Below are 18,005 nucleotides of genomic sequence, written 5' to 3'. Positions count from 1 at the left end.
TGATTTTTCACCACTTTTATCAGGTCCCAAACAATACCGCCATTAAATAATGATACTCTATTTTACAATATCCTCAATTTTGCACTTTTTGTAAGTGGTCCATTCAAAAGTGTAAAATAGAGGTTTCACTGTATTACCATTTTGCTTTGAAATCCTCTTCCCCGGTTACAATGATTAATATTTATGTCTTCCGCCTGTTTTGAAACCCAATTTTATGCCTCCATTCAATTCCCCAGCACCATCACCGCCTGCTTCTCTCTGTATCTGCATTGGCTTGTCTGCAATGGACGTAACTGTATGACGAGTACCTTAAGACGTTCTAATAACATGGTTCGCAATTGTTTCTTCTTTCATTTATATGGTTTTTGCACATCATGCATAAGTTTGGAGTTTTTTTTTTCAAATTTTCAATTTTTTCTGATGACCTCTCAATGGTCTTATTTACATGGTCTCAATGGCCTTATTTACGCCCTCTATCTATCTGCAAAGGCACATGCTCTTGCTGCACATGCCCTTCTGTTGCACTATTATTGGAGAGTATAGCCGGAGTAGGATATTTTTTTCCTATTCACTCACTAATTTTGATATTTAACAAGAACGTTAACTTGGATATGCAAGGGCAGACGTAATACCAGACTAAGCCACAGGTGTATTACCTGTTACTTTCTCTGGCCCACTTCTCATTGCTAAGATTTATGTCCGGTGGTGAGGAAGTGATGAGGTGTTTTTGAGTCAATTCTGAAAAAAATATGTTAAAAATAGTCATGGTAGATCACAGAGATTGTAAGATTCCTTGATCACTGCTTTCTTGTGAATTTTCATGTATCTTTGTATTTCAGGACAATTAATTTTAATAATTTCATAACTTCCTCATATCTTTAGCTTACTTTGACATTTTATCTGTATCCCTTCGTGTCTCATGGAAAATATTCTTTCATAGCATTATTCACCATCTTTTGTGTGTTCCATTCTGAATTTTAAGTTGATCTCGAGGGCCACGTAAGTCATCCAGTCGGAGATCTTAGTTCAAGCCCAGGCCTGGGTGAATAAGGCATTTCCCCTGTGGAATTTTCCCTTGATCGAAAGTTTTACTGAGGAAAATTCGTTTTTTCCTCTACCTGGATTCAAACTTTGGTTCCCCTAAATTCACTCAAGGTACTCTGCCACTTAAGCTACCTTAGTATCCTCTTTCTCTGTGGGGTTTTGTTTGCCTTTTAGGGCAAAGTGGTTTATGCTGTCACATGTACTACGTCACAATGCATAGCAACAGCAGCCCGGAGGCGAAAGCCAGGGCAGTCATTCTATATTTACAAATTAGGGCTTAAGTTTGGATGAGATCTTAGATTTAGAAGAATGCAGGTAGTGTTTGGAAGTTCAGTAAGTGACTGCCATCGGAGCGCAAGGAATGACCCACTGAAAGGGCTCTCTTCCACAGGAACGGTTCATTTCCATGGTGTCTTTGTTGTTGCTGTGAACAATGAGTGGATCATTGATAAAATCATTTTAATATGTACAAGAGCTCTGCAGAGAGCCATTTTCATTCTGAAAGATGGAATAATCCTCCAGAATTTTGAATGTTAGAGGGACTCCTCGTGATCCAGGTTTGAATGCTGGTTGTGGCCGATAATTTACTATATGGAGTTTTTACACTCTCTGTGCTTTTGTAGTTAATCCTGTGAGGGAATTCCACTGGTCATTCTAGGATCATCTGTTTGAATAATGAATTTTCCATTATTTCATTGTCACCCAACAGGTTGAGCCAGAGAGTGTGACTCGTCACTCGGCTGTGGCACGGCTGCGCATGCCAAGCGGAAGCCCTGTGGGCACCACCTTCTACCTGTGCCTCAAAGTGGCACCAACATCTCAGGGTGGCGTGGGAGCAGCCGGCCAGCACCAGTGGGTGCACCAGGGCAGTGACCCGTGGCTGCAGTTGCGTGCCTACGAGCGCCTCCTCCCCCTCTGGCTGGGTGCTGCCATCATCGTGGTGCTGCTCTGCCTCTCCGGTCTCTTCTCGGGCCTCAACCTGGGTCTCATGGCGCTCGACCGCACCGAGCTCAAGATAGTGGCCAACACGGGCACGGACAAGGAGCGCAAGTATGCACGGGCCATCGAACCTGTGCGCTCCCATGGAAACTACCTCCTCTGCAGGTGTGTTCATAGTGCAGCCTTCAGGAGACTGCTGGGGTGGTTTTAAGGTGGTGACAGGGCATAATGAATTGAATAATATGCCAACTCTGTGTATTCTGCATGATTATATTCACTAGCGCTTGACCAGATTCAATGCATTTGAGCTTCATTTTCAAGAGGTGATAAGACCGAATATAGATGCTGCGAGATATAGATAAAATTGAGGAAGGATAGCAGCAGGCAATGGTTTGCCGTGTTGACAGGAATCAGGACAAGGAATATCACATATCCCTGTCAATGCGTAGCCACCTATATATGTGATACCTCATTTGTTGAGTGTCTTTTCAGGTCCCATGAATGGGAGGAATCACATCTTTTGGGGTCAGCGTAACAGTTTCAGTGTTGGCTTATTAATGTTTAATTACCCACTTTTTGACTTCCAAATAGCTGACTTTTTTTCTCCCTTGCTGCTCTTCTGGCATTTGGGAGCATTGCTCATCAACTAATAGCTTCTAATTATCAAAGCATGGAGGGAGTGGGGATCGGGAAAGGTGATTGTGAAATATTTTGTACTGTTCTTTAATTTCTCGATATTTTTGTGAGCAGTGAATTACATTGGACTTCCCTTGAAATTCCTGGTTGAAAGTGCTTGTCCTTGGGCAGAAATGCAGGGATTTAATTTCAATTACGTGTCGTTTTTTGGCATAGTTGGTAACTCCTAATTTTTCATGGTGACCTAAACATATTGAAGCACTTTGCTCTTTAGCTCTCATTTTCTGTTCGACCTGTTTCACGCTAGGTTCCAGAGTCCATCAGCCGAGGAAAGATCTCCTGCAAGAGATACGAAAAGTTTGGTATTTTAACATCAATACGTTGGTGATTCTAAAAATATTGCCACGTCATACACAGACTGCAAAGGTTTTAACCATTTATGATAGAGTTAAATATTTACTAAGCAAAAATCTCTACATCCTCCTGAGATTCTTTCTTCATGTGATTTCTCTCCTTAGTACTGCTGTAGGATTGTAGTTCAAAGTGGGTTGGCTTTAGATTCTAACCTCTTGGGCACCTCAGTCATGCATTTGTGTTCATAACCGGTGGAATCTCCTATGGTTTGATGACAGTAGTGCTGAAGGGTTTCATCGTTTATTGCTCCTCAAAAGGTGATCTTTTCTCCCAATTCAGTCTACTGCTGGGAAATGTGCTAGTCAATTCTTCGCTAACCATTCTCATGGACGACCTCACGTCTGGTCTCATTGCCGTCATCTTCTCAACGCTGGCAATTGTCATCTTTGGCGAAATCATCCCGCAGGCAATCTGCTCCAGGCACGGCCTGGCCGTCGGGGCCAACACCGTTTACATCACCAAGCTGTTCATGGTGCTCACCTTCCCACTCTCGTTCCCAATCTCCAAGATCCTGGACAAGCTCCTCGGGAAGGAAATTGGCAACGTGTACAACAGGGAGAGGCTCAAAGAGCTCGTCAAGGTGAGTGCACGCACATCAATGTATGCATGAATTGGGAATATGTAATGATATTTCTCTTTTCAGAACCCTTCCAGGAATCGTGCATCTCATTCTTTATTGATGTATTCTATAGAGATTTGAAGGCTATGTTACAGGATTGAATTCAGTGGTGTAGCCAGAGGGTGGGTCCGGGGGGTCTGGACCCCCCCAAAATATAAAAGCACAATTATTTTCCTTGATAAAAGAAAAAAAATTATTGAAAAATCATGAATTTACAAAGTATTTTTTTAACAAATGAAGAATTTTCGATTGTGAAAAGTGTTAAAATTAGTTTTAAACCCATTACTTAGTACCCTATTTTTAAAAAATTTTCCCCCCTGGTTTTGGACCCCGGCGGAACTAAATTCCTGGCTACGCCACTGATTGAATTGCTAAAGTATTTAAGAAACGATATCTGTGTGACACAGGAAGCATCATCTTGTTTATTTCCGGGTCAAACAAACAGCATTACATGTAAAAGAAATCTTTTCCCAAAGGGACCGGTAGAGAAATTAATTTTTTCCTCCAACAGTAAAGGACTTTGATGAATGCTGGGTTGAGCTCTGGTAGTTAAATCTCTTACACTCTTTATTTTAAGGTCATCAGTGCTTACATTATTCTTGTCTTCAGTCATTGAATTGATTACTCTGATCTATAATTGTAAGCTTCATTATGAATTTCCTAATTTTGACTTTGTCATGGTGGCTCAGGAAGAAAATCCAATCAGATGCGGAATCAGAAAAAAGTCAAGGGAGAGGTACCAAAGACATATTGAGCTGCTTTTTCTTTTATCGTAATAAAAAAATAATCAAGTGACATTCAAAGTTTAAGAAAGTTTTATTCAAACTGATTATGCAGTAGACTCTTGCTATTACAAAGTTCACGGGACCAAAAAACCAGAGGTTTGTAGAATGTTTCTTTTACGAATCAGCAAAAGAAAGAAAAACATACTTTGTCAAAATTTCTTGTTTCTTCAAGCTCTTATAATCTTCAGAGTGTATAATATACATGATTAAATTATGCGCAAGTCCTCGATATATGAAGAAGATGCGTTCCGAGACTTTGCTCGTAAGTTGATAAACCTAAACAAGGCATTGAGGAGAGTGGTTATCCTGCAGAATGCAACACTGCATCACAATCTTGAGTTAACTCTCCAGAAAGAAAGAATGGGCGAAACGCTGAACAGTTCCTGACTTCACACCGGATTAAATGATTCTTTGTTCAGATTTAGCCCAAACTGCGAGTTCCTCTACGCCACTTCCTGTCGCATCAGAAAACTCCAAAGGTGCCAAATTTGAAATTTCGGGTGCGCTTGAATTTTTCAAATGTTCGTATCACTGAGAGTTTGTAAATCTAATGTGCGTAGGAAGAGGACTAACTGTACGTCCCATTTACGAGCGTTAATGAGTGGGTCACCATAATTCCACAGGAATGAAGCTCTTCTGAAGAAAGAATCATAATTGATGCTCTTGGGCAAAGTAATAGAAGAGAACTTGAATGTAGATCAATGTTGATAATGTAGTGTAGTGTATTTCCACCTAAATGCCATTGCTTGTTCGTGGAACTTCATTATAAAATTTATTTTGTTACCACCAGGACCGGGACTGAGATTCGTAATTTTCTAATAATGAAAATTTCGTAATAACGTTTCTTTTACTATAGATTGGATATGCCTTTTTATTGGGACCAACGTTTTGCTTCATAGTAACGAGGACTTCGTTATAAAGTTGTTTGTATTAACGAGAGTCTACTGTACATATACTGTACATACATTGTAACAACGCAAGGTCGCTGGGTGGTTGCGAGAGCGAGGGCATGAGCGGTTAATAAGGGTTTGTTAAAGATGGAACCCATGCGCGATAGAGTTTAACAGGCCCAGACCGGTTTGAGCGAGCGGCCGGTGGAGAGGGGGGAAGGGAGAGGAGAGTGAGGTGGCGGAGAGGAAGTCAGTTGAGACAGGCACTGGAGAAGAGGGGAAGTGAGGGGAGAGCGGTGGGCGCAAGGAGGAAACAGGCGAGTTGTCTCTCTCGATCGCTGACTGCCGAGGAGTGAGGAAGTTGGTGGAATGCTATGCCATTGGCCAGACAGTTGCTGCAAGACGACCGTGCAGTACCGGTAGCCAACTTCCCGGTGCCTCCAGAGACCTCGGCCTGGGCCACCTTACCTGTATTCGACTTCCCGGCGCCTCCAAACTTCAGCCAATACCATCGAACCTGTCATCCTACGCTGGTAAACTCTCTCACACGCGATCATTAAAATTGATTATAGAATTGGGGGGGGCTGGGTGAAGCATGGGTTTCCCGTCCTTTTAATTTTTGTTGGGTCGCAACGGCACTTTTGCTTATGCTTCCGTGCTTTAGCTCTCGTAATCTACCCGCAACCGAGCTCAGCCCATGATTTGGTTAGTTTTGTGCAATGAATGGATTCTTTGTGGCATTGTTTGTTTTTACGTGTGGTATTTATTAGACCAATAAATGATTATGTTACAAACTTAGAGTCTCTGTACGTTCGCCCCTATACCTGCCACGTGTTTCATAGAGAACCTATTTCACGGCCCACTGCCGACGACGCTAGCCTGGCACATTAGTTTTGTAGTTCATTGTACCGGAGGGAAGGCGCCCGTACGGTACAAGGCAATGCCTTCTTATGATATAAAAAAGTTACAATTGTGGTTCTGCATTGTTCGGTAATGCAGGCACCCCCGCAAGGGAGGGTTGCAGGGGGGGGGGGCACCCCCCCCTATGTATCCGCCACTGATCAGATTGTTAGGTAGAGTAGACAGAATTTCTTTTAGGTTGTTGCTCATTGCCATTGCCTTCTTGCTTTCTTGTTGACAGGTGACTAACGAGTATAATGATCTTGAAAATGATGAAGTGAACATCATAGCTGGAGCTTTGGAACTAAAGAAGAAAATGGTCTCTGATGTGATGACTAAGCTTGAAGATGCATTCATGCTCTCCATTGAAGCAATTTTAGATTTTGAAACTGTGTCTGAGATAATGAAGCAAGGTTAGTCATAAATATATGTCTTTTAAAGTAGAAAAATCTCCAATAAAATATCTTTCATATGGACTGAGGCCCATAAATTTTTAATGTAAGTACCGTATATCTCCGAATATAGTCCCCCCCCGAATATAGTCCCCCCCCCAATTTTGAGACCTCAGTTTTGGGAAAAATTTTAAAATGTAAAGGAAGGCAATTTTTCTGTGGTTAGCAAGTTAAGATTCTAGATTCGATAAAAACTATTATTTTCTGTGAAGATTAAGAACAAATCTGTTCACATATTTTCCATCACAACAAAATAACTATACCTAAAACATGTTGTGATCCATTGCATGTATCAGTAATTTATAGTTCCTTAACCAGATGTAATGAAGAAATGAGAAATTTTTTTAAGTATCCAAGGCTATTGTATTTTTTAAACCTTCACAAATTATTAATATTTTTGATTTCCAAATGACTACAGACAATGTCAATATATAAGCTTTAACTTAAAGCCCATAAACAGTATTGCATTTGGCCCTGAAACTTCCTTAGATCCAGTGTAACACACCCATCAAGTCATCACAAATCCAAGTGACCTGAAGAATTTAGGAAATCTAAATAAAATTGTGTTAAATAAATTATAAATATTATAAAAATATTGCTATCAAATGCCTGCTAAGCAAAACAATTAAACTGCAGGATTTACAAATATCAAAGTAATAAAATTAAGAAATAAACTTTTTCCAACAAACATTAAAACTGAAAAAAAATTATATCAATTTTCAATGCCTCGTCGCGAATCATTGCATAAGTTACACAAAGAGCTTCTGCTCTGCATTTGCGCACAAATTCGACGATATTTTCCTCTAATTCTTTGAATCTGCCGCATCGAGACCCCCGAAATGACTTCCGCGATGTATTAGCGCTTTGCAAGCGCTGTAAATACTATGATTTACGGCGTATTCTGCAACGGCTATTTTTAAATTGGCATCGAAACTCCGTCTTTGAAGGCCTCTAATCTGCGGCAGGATTGATCCACATCTTTCTACTTGATCCATCACCTCACTGTTGAACGTAAAATTATTTTTAATAAAGAAAATATCGCGGAAATAATTGCGAAACGTTATGCGACGTAATTTATCGATCCAATTTACCCTGACGAATTGAAGATATTCCTCAATAAATTGATTACACTTTCGATGCTGAGTCGCTGTATTTCGATCAAATGCAGTAATGCCGGCGCTTCTGGTTTAAAGTAGTCGATTATTGCGCCTTTTCAGAAACAAATGCATCACCTATTGCGCATTCTTGTCCTGCGAAGGCGGTAAAGGCAGTGGTTGTAAACACGAACCGCACGGGCACATGGACGTATAGTAGCTACGGACGCAATGAAATGCTAAATCGTCACGAAAGGTTAACTTTATCTGTTTATTTTTCGCAATTATTTAAATCGTGTAGTTATTAAATGAGCGACGGGTACATATACCATTGATTCAATTCTAGTGTTGGATTAATGTAATGATAGTGTGTGTTTAGTTTTCATTTTAATTATTTACTGTTTTGCGTCATTAAGTGATCAGTGTCGATTGAATTATTCTAACAATACTTGTCCAAGAAAAATTAGCGGCTACCCCGATGGATTCCGTGAAAACGCATATTCGATATGCTATTTGAATCGGAATAATCGTATCTGTACAACATTTGTGGTAAAAATTGCCTTAATTTCCGGTAAAACGTGGCAGTATTTACTAATATCTCCGATTATAATCCTCATAAATATACTCAAATAGAAAGACTACGAGAACATTAGCCATTATGCCGTTATTTATTACTTTATGGTCACCTTTAGTATGCTAAACTGGATTACACTCGATTATAGTCCCCCCCCCTTACTTTTCCGCGGCCATTTTTGGAAAAAAAGGGGGGACTATATTCGGAGATATACGGTAATTAAGTTTATTTTATGTGCTTGTACAAGTAAGCTTGTAACAAAAAATTTTATGATTTAATGCATTATGTTTCTGAAATTATTTCTTATATTTTAAATTGTATTTCATTGTTTGCTATGGAAAAAATTAATCAATCTATCTTGGGTGATAGGATATTCTCGCATACCAGTCTATGAAGGAACGCCATCAAATGTGGTCTCTCTGCTCTACATCAAGGACTTGGCATTTGTGGATCCTGACGATAACACTCCCCTCAAGACTCTGTGCCAGTTCTATCAGAACTCTTGTAATTTTGTCTTTGAAGACACCACCCTGGATGTTATGTTCAAGGAATTCAAGCTGGGTGAGTTGTGCTGGGATTCAATCTTGACCATGCAATGCTGCATTGTTATTATGTATGCTTTTATGAATAGACTATGATTATGTGAAACATAGATGTTTGGTTGCTTACTCAAGCCCTAATTCACCTCCAATGCCCCATGGAGCTCTCTTTATTTATAGAGAATTACTTATACACGATGGTATTTCATTGTAAGATTAAGGGGTACTTGCCAGTTCCTAATTGTGTACCCTGGTGAATATTTTCTTCATACTTTTAGGTGTAGGTTGTAAGGGAATATGTAATAAAAATTCCTTTAAAAATAAATATATATGTATTATCGTGGGACTATAGTGCTCGCAGAGTTTCTGTGCGCTAGAGAGTTTCCCCGAGCCTAGTTGCCCATGGTAGAGGAACCCCGATTGGCTGCCGGCGTCCAATCCCGTTAACCGGTTCTTGACTCAATGCGCGCCGGGTACGAACCTTCGAAAGTGGCGACCTGAAAGAATCGCCGAAAGCGAACGTAATGCCTCGCCGATGCGATGGTCTTTAACATAGAAATTTTGTTTATGATTAACTACAATAGATAAAGGGTCTAAGCTTAAAGTGATTCCACTGTTCATCGTTGGGGGTTGAGAAGATTATTCTCATGGGCACGTCTCCATGACTACGCAAAAAATAAAGCAGAACATGAAATTTTAACCTATTAAAAAATTCCTGATATAAAGCTGAATTTAGTCACCGGAAAAGGAATCAAATTAACCTCACAAGAGTCAATTTTAACGAAAAAGATTGCTAAACGATACATGGACAGCTGAAAAATTATATTCTAACATAAAATAATTATGGCGAAAATCCCACTACATACCGCTCTGGTTTTGGAGGCTGAGGTCTACATCTAGGCAGCATTGTTGTTCCGGGAAGGCAGGTTCTCGCAGATACTTTTTGATACTCATAGCACTCTTAATTCATCACTTGTGTTATCACTTCATTCCTCGCCAAGTGGAATAACAACCTGGGGCACATCATCACGAACACATTCCTTTATGTAGTCTTCTTCCTGAATATTTTCCGCATGCTTAACACACTTTATCCAATCTTCCTTTCTTATAGATGCTAATGCCTCGTGTGTTAATCGTTCAACATCAATCATTTTAAAATTATTATCACTATATCCATTATCCATCACTATAATTGAAGGCCGGTCCAACCTCCTCAACAGTTCTTCAAACCACCAAGTATGTAAAACAATCCGCATTCATGTCTTTGTGGTAGTCAGATAGCGGATCTCTACTACCTGATCTAAAAACTAATCCCATACCATTGATAAAACCAACCTCACTAGATCCTGCATGTGTTACGATTAATCGCCCACCCTTCCCTGTAGGCACACGCATACCTTCTTCTCCCTGGGAGTTCACCCAAATATGACGCTGGCAGTAATTTTGGTTAACCCAAATTTCGTCTTAAGTACACCATCTGTTCGTAAAGTTAGTTCACACGGTGAGAGTGCATGATTTTCAGGAATTTCTTCCTGCACTCCCTGATGTCACTGCGCTCCATCAAAATTTTTCTGCCATTATTTCCCAGCACATATCTAAACCCCAGGTTGTTGAATATTTTTCTAAAAGAAGAATATGAACCACGATATCCTGCAGCTTCTTGAAAAGCAATTCTCACCCTTTCCACTGTTGGATATACAGGTTGCTGGTATAGCTGTTTTTTTCACAGCTTCGCCGTTCTCATTGCGAGAACATCCAACGTTGACGGCAGCGAATTTACTCCGATGCACCTTTCCACCTGTTTACCTTTATGGTACATATCGAGAAATATTCGACGCACTAAATCCTCATCGAATCCATCAATTTTACTCCGATTCGGATATGGCCCTCTCTTCTTCCTCTGTTTCTTTCCCGATGTTCTTCAGCAGCGAATAAACGTAGCAGGTGGACACGCTACATGCCGTAGCTGTTTTTTTCACAGCTTTGCCGTTCTCATTGCGAGAACATCCAACGTTGACAGCAGCGAATTTACTCCGATGCACCTTTCCACTGTTGGGGACGTTCTGGTCATTTTCACTTTGAGTTGATGCCGTTGGAGATGTTGCGAGTGGATATAAATGAATTCCAAGGTATTCATAATGCTCGCTACCCGACACTTCATCCAAACACAGTCTTGCCCGATCCACAGTCTTGACGGAATTATCACTGAGAGCATCAGGGCGAGTTGCCACTATTTCCTTGCAAAAGAATTTGTAAACGCAAATGACGCGTTCCCTTAGCTCTGTGGAAAATTCCTTAGGCATGGTAACACCAGAGAATTACACAGACCACTGAAGTTGAGATTTGCTCGGAAGGTTGCGATGGACTGACACCTGCAGTGGTTTAGCCACAGTTCGACGTTCGAAGGCCCAGTAAGCTCATTGAAAATTTTCTTAGAATCCCGTAAATCTATAGAATAAAGAAATGACCACCGAAGCGGACAGATTTCTGAAAACTAGGGTCAGCGCGGATTATCTTCATTTTGAAGCGCCCCCGCGGAGCGCCCCGCATCCTTTCTTTCACGGTCGTACGTGAATAGCTCAAGGGTTCATGCCAACGGCACTTGGAAATACCTGCTTTTGAGTTTTTCCCAGAATTTGAAGTGCTGGAGCTTCATGCGACCATCGAACAAGGCTTATCCTTTTGGTTGGTGGTAATATGGCTGCGAAAAATCACCATGGCAGAATTTTCCGTTGCATGGGTTTTCCCCCAAAACCCAAACATCAGACCATCAAGTGGTGGAATGCGTAGATTCGAATCAGTGTTGAAATTTTATAACCAATGGACTTCAGATAAAAACGAATAAATAAAGGAAAATGTAAAGAAATGAAAATATTCCATGTATTTTGGAATTCATTGGAATAAGTTCAATTTGGCATTATGAATTTCTACATCCGATTTAGAGATTCATAGGGTTTGGAAATGAGAAAGTTCTCATTTATAACCGCAAAGACGATTACCCCATACCCAATTACAATCGATGTTTTTATGTAAGACAATCGATTATATGTAAGACAAAATTATTTTCTTGATGGTCAGAAAGTATAAGAGGATCAAATAGTTTGACATATTTTTTTGAAAAGATTAAATCAATGGTAACTTAATGTAGAAAATCCAAATAAAATAATTTGTTAATAGTGCGTTTAGCGCTCAATATATTTTTTTGCACGACAGGGTGAGATTTAACAAAAAAATGCTATTTGTTCAAGCATTTATTATGTTTCGTATCTGGTCTCAGATACGAAACATAATAAATGCTTGAACATAATAAATAACATAATAAATATAACAAAATAAAAAAACAAAAACATAATAAATAACTTACTAATTTTTTCAATTCGTATTGTCATTTGTGTTGAGGTATCCTACAGGCAAGGCCTAAATGGGATTCCTACTTTATCCTTATTTATTTGAAATGTTGAATGTGCTTTTAATGATGATTCCACGGATAAATGGAAATAAATTGGTTAATTTATTATTTATGCGGTTCGTAAAGATTCACGAGCTACGCTTGAGACAAAAGATAAAAGTAGGAGGACAAGAACGGATAAAGTGAAGCGGACGGAGAAGAGGAAGAACGACGAAGTGTAGGACATAGTAAGGGAGGAGAGAAAACTGTGTTACAGGAAAGAATGTTGGGTAAACGAGAGATAGGAAGGAAATAAGAGATTTGATGGAAAGGAATTTCATAGTGAATTGAAGAGGAAATCCATGAAAGGAGGAAGTACAGCCAGAATGTTTCGTAAATACTCATTACAAACCTACCTAAATCGGTAGGTTACTTTAGTAATAATACATAAATTTTGACACATATTTTTGTACGAATTATTTTTATGAAAATTGTAAAAGTGCCTAAAATAACATAACACGCGTCTTCGTCATCCCTAACGTCCAGTTGCAGCCTCTAGGTAGAAGAAATTTCCTCCCGATATTCTCCACTTGATGATTACTGTAAAATCCGGGAAGGAAATATTTATCTGAAGCGAAGATCACAGGTTTTTATGAAATCCAGGGGAAACAATATTTCACGAAAGGGGCATTGTATATTTTTCTTTTGTATTCCACGTGGATTTATGTAAGAAAAAAATTAGAGGGACTAGGTTTTATGGGAAAAGCTCATGGCGGAGAAGTTAAGAACATTTTACCTTCTTCCAGAAATATTTTAATTGGAAAAAGTGGGAAATTATTTTTTTTATGTATTGGGAGTTACGTTTTTCATTGAAAACGAAATCTCTAAGATATTTTGACGGGTTGAAATACCATGAAGAACAAACGATATTCTGAAAAATGTCAAGGAATAATAAAATTGTACCTTTCAATTCTTACTTGCCGGATTATATCGCTACTACAGGAGATTGCTTTAATTAGTAACCAAATCAATTTTTTTTTAAATATTTGAATACCTACTTCCGGGTTTTTGGAGACGAAATCTCACTAATCTCTGTGCTCTACACTTCCGTAAATAATATCCATTTCCCAATCTCGAAGACCGCCGTGTTGCCTTGAAATACGTCTACTTCCATGCGGCGGAGCGCGGTGACACTCTGCTATATAGCTAGGTGTTCAACAGTCACAAACCCAAGTCCCAAGTTGGCGAGAGGGTTCCCAAAATTTCAGTCATCTAAACCCCATCCCCTCCACATCGCCTCCCCTCCCTTCCCTAAACACTGCCCCCTATGTGCCCTCCCTCGAGTCCAAGGCCACTTGCTAGTCGGCTAGGCTCGCTAGCCACTAGGCCGAGTTTTTGAGGAGTGGGGGAAGGATCCACATCTCGAAAGTGCCCGATGTACCCGGCAGCCTTAAGGCTAAGAGAGAGTAACGGTACGCATTTATGGATCTCTTTCAGGAATCAAAGGTCACATGGCACTTGTGCACCGTGTGAATGCAGAAGGTGAAGGTGATCCATTCTATGAGACTGTGGGCCTCGTCACCTTGGAGGACGTCATTGAGGAGCTCATCCAGTCGGAAATAGTGGACGAGACAGATGTTTGGAGTAAGTTCTCTCTAAAATGAAAGGGAATTTTGGGTGAAGGCGGTGTCAAAATAGAATGAAATTTCTGTTTATAAAAATTTATAAATATTATGTAATATTAAGGATGAGATGGTTCCACTTTTTTCTCAGTCTTGATTCCAGTTAGGTTACTGACATTCATTCTATGTCCCAGTTCCCTGCTCTGGTGCTAAATCTAGTGTTTCCTTTGCATTGCTTATTTTCAAAAGCTATAAATCATTTTCATTAAGTTACTATCAAAACTACGTAAAATAATCCTTCAAGTCTACTCACAAGTGATTTGATTCAACCATTACTCTATTTAAAGTCGTTGCCACTTTGTGCAGTGTTGCTTATTGAAATTGGGCTCTTAATGCTTCTATCATGTAACCTTTTTTTTAATTATGATTACCAATGTGTCATTTGATCTTTGAAGCTGATAACCGGACAAAGAGGAGAAGAAAGCAAGCGACAAAGCAAGACTTCACTGTTTTCGCTGAAAGGAGGGAGAATCAGAGGATTCATATATCACCCCAACTCACCCTGGCTGCTTTCCAGTATCTCAGTACATGTAAGTATATACTTTTGTTGTGCGAATGGAAGGGCAGCTGGTCTTATTGACATGCTGTTTCCCATATAATAACCCAAGTTCAGCATGATACTCTTGTCCCCTGTCTGCAAGTGGTAGTGAAATATGGAGTTGGTGCAGTGGATCCAGGAGAGTTCAGGTGCCAGGGAACGAGAAAAAACTCCTCCCCCCCTGCTGTCATACTATCTATAATATCTATGACGGTGTATGTCTACTCTGATATTAGCTGATGTAATTGCTGTCCTGAGTAAATTCTAACTCTGGAATATAAAAAGTAATGCCCATATTTCATTAATAATTTGTGAAATTATCATTCTCCTAGAAGAAATGAATATTGTTCTTCTCCGAATTTACTGTCAGCGTCAAAATGATGTGCCGCTTTACTTTGCAAATTTATATCTTAACTTCAGTGCATGCCATAATAATGAATAAACCGTCATTTTTAATGAAATTTTATTCTCAATTCTGATGTATTTTTTGTTTTATGAAGAGATCAAAACTCAAGACACGAGTGCAACAAATGACTCCGCACACCATAAAATTTGCCGTTTTGTCAACTTCATGAACTTTGTTATTCAACCTATAGAAAATTACTACGTCCACAGCATTCATCTTCCACAATAAGTTGCAAATATTAATGTAGATTAATAAAATGGCTTTTGCATAATTTTTAAACACATATTTTGTTGTAAAATAACAAAAATGTTTACGCACTATTTAGTCCTACAGTTTACCCTGAAAGAAAAAATAAAATTGATAAAAACGCTTCTTAATTTATTTTCAATTTTTCTGTGATCCATAATCTATAATATTATTTATATTTGTGAATGTCAATAACTTCTATCAATGTCATGTTGCCAAACGGGGCCGCGTCGGGCGTGTGCTGGTTACCGGGAAGAAAATTTTCACGGGCAAGACGTGGCAACGCAGCATTCGTTTGCTCCGGCGTATTTTTTAATGCCCATATATAACCTATACTACATAAAATCATGTATTTTCGGATCATAGAAAATTTTCAAATAAATTAAGAAGTGTTTCTATCAGTTTTATTTTTTCTTTCGGGGTAAACTGTAGGACTAGATAGTGTTTAAACACCTCTACCATCAAATTCTCCAGTCTAGTTTTATTGCTCACACAAGTCTAGTTTTCTTTTCCAAAAATTGAAGATTTTTGGCCACAGTGGGGTAGGCAGGAATTTCGTTCGGGCGTTCCAAAACCTGTGGGGGGGGGGGGGGGGGGGGAGGGCGGAGGAATAGAAAGAGGGTTCTAAGTAGAGGGTTTTAAACTAATTTTAACACTTTACAGTCAAAAAAACTTCATTTGTCAAATAAATCCTTTTTAAATCCATGATTTTTCAAAATTTTGTTTTCTTTTATCAAGGAAAGTAATGGGGAACTTGCATGAATTTTTTTTATTTCACAGGCGGACAGAAAATTGTTTTCTGAATACAATAAAGAAAACCGCATGTATATCTGAGTTTTCCTTCGCGAGATATTTAATGATAAATATAACGAATTTTAAAGCGCGGGAAAAACTCCCTCACCCCCCAAGCCACTGCCGACGAAGCCTCGATGACGTCAAAGGTGCCTAAACATCACGCGAAGCTATTGTTGTGATTGTTTGTAATAGTTGCCAGCAGTTGTGAGAGCTTCGTTTGTTAGACGTGTTGATTATTTTATATTTAAAGATAAATATCCAACGATAGAGGCTTGGAAGCCCTCATATTTTGCATTATTTATAATATTAATATCTGAGTAAGGGCATAAAATATAAAACTGGAGCAGTTAAACCAAAAATTTTATAATACCTAAATAACATCGTTGTAGGAGTCTGAGCCACGGCCATTGGAAGGGGGACACGTTAATTGTAAGTTGATGTTATCGACGGCATATCATTCATTTAAGTATGTAATTAGAACGATTTTGATGTTTACTAATGTCCGCTTAGCTTTTATATACAATAAATTCATCCGTTTATTAGTAGGTACCGGAGAATTCGTCGTTTAGTACTGTCTGTGCTTGTATTATGGGGTGAATTCCAGTCAATGCAACTTTTGCTCGCTGATTGGAGACATCTAGGAACAATTTTGGGCCAAAATAGTGTTATTTTCAACGTGACATCTCCCGTTAAGCAACTGCTAATAATCACAGTGCCAGTGGTTGTAATGCACAAAGTTTGACAAGGTTGAAAAATATCGGCCAAGAGTTATCAGTGTTCCATCGTGACTGAATTGTAAAAAGTGCTATTACGCTATCGATAAATGTCTAACAGTAGTGTAAAAATTGTCAGTGGCGTGCTAATCTCCGTTGTTCACCGTAGATATGACATTTCACGATCAAGCTATTGAAATAAAAACTGTGAGTGAAGTTTGATATTCCATTATTTCAACGAATAGTAGTCAGAAAAGTCACCTATGTGACTTGTGTGGGCTAATTTAAGGGTTTAAATCAGTGAATAAATAGTTGTTTTCATCATAACGAGTTCTGTTATTGTAAGTTGTACGTGATGAATAAAAGAATGTGACAGTGACATCTAGTTTTTGATAAGAGTATTTGCCTATTTCCTACTATATTTTTATGGTATATGCTAGTATATTGTTTATGGATTTACCTATATTATTGAAATAGGTTATAGGTAGCTTGAGTGTGTGTTGGCAGCGGAACCGATTCGCGATCTCACATGTGGATTGTGTGCAGACTGTTTTGCAGTGAATTCGTACCGTAGGACGGATAGGACTACCTTCTCCGTTAATTCGGCGTTGCCAAATTCAACAGCACAGCTTACTCTAATGTCAACAGCATAGCTTACGATCGTTATCCTCCAGTATTACAAGTTTCCTTTACAACTCGATTTGCCGCCGACGTATAGCAATAATTTGTCTTAACAAATTCCATGAGGGTCGTGGCATCAATTTTTGGTGTCCTAAAAAAAGGCTGGTGTCCTAACACCCCATGCCACACGCCTTTTAGGCGGCTTGCGGGGTATTATGTAGATGTAGATGAATTTCAGGTGTACTATTCGAACGAGTGGCAACGTTATCATCCATTTTTCTGATCACTAAAACATACGAAGTGAAACGCTTGTACTTCATCATCCCGATGCCGCATTATTAATATCCCAAGTAATAATCTAGGCACAATAGCAATAGGAAAACTTGCCCAAGAATAACAGAACAAAATAAAGTGACGATGAGCAGCTAAATACTCCCTCAAAACAAATTTTACACCATGCGCTCAGCGTATTTCCCAACTCCCTACGGTTGTTTAGGCACCTATGACGTCACGCCTGGCCTCGGCAACGCTCGGGTGTCTTCGCGCAGTGGTCGGCTCAGAGAAATTTTTCTCGATTTTAAATGCAATTTTTTTATTTCTTTTGATGTTGAATGGAGAAACTGAAGGTATTTTTGCGAGCTAATGTATCCATTTGACTTATTCAAAATAGTTTTTCGAGCAATCTACGACCCATGCAAGTTCCTCATTGTGTATTTATGTTTGGGTAGTG

The 18,005-nt window shown here is 39.2% G+C and overlaps 1 protein-coding gene across 2 annotated transcripts in view; it reads left to right on the top strand.

Moving 5' to 3' along the window:
• LOC124156472 (unextended protein) overlaps window positions 1–18,005 on the top strand; it is a 182,047-nt gene that overhangs the window by 143,128 nt on the left and 20,914 nt on the right. For both annotated transcript variants that reach the window (XM_046531041.1, XM_046531042.1), the window contains exons 4-9: window positions 1,754–2,148; window positions 3,313–3,613; window positions 6,469–6,640; window positions 8,717–8,908; window positions 13,772–13,918; window positions 14,352–14,486. In XM_046531041.1, coding sequence (XP_046386997.1) covers window positions 1,754–2,148; window positions 3,313–3,613; window positions 6,469–6,640; window positions 8,717–8,908; window positions 13,772–13,918; window positions 14,352–14,486 — 1,342 coding nt within the window. The remainder of the gene's footprint in view (window positions 1–1,753; window positions 2,149–3,312; window positions 3,614–6,468; window positions 6,641–8,716; window positions 8,909–13,771; window positions 13,919–14,351; window positions 14,487–18,005) is intronic.

Source organism: Ischnura elegans, chromosome 3 (genome assembly GCF_921293095.1).
Source record: "Ischnura elegans chromosome 3, ioIscEleg1.1, whole genome shotgun sequence".
Taxonomy (NCBI): Eukaryota; Metazoa; Arthropoda; class Insecta; order Odonata; family Coenagrionidae; genus Ischnura; species Ischnura elegans.
This window is presented reverse-complemented; position numbering and strand designations above follow the sequence as displayed.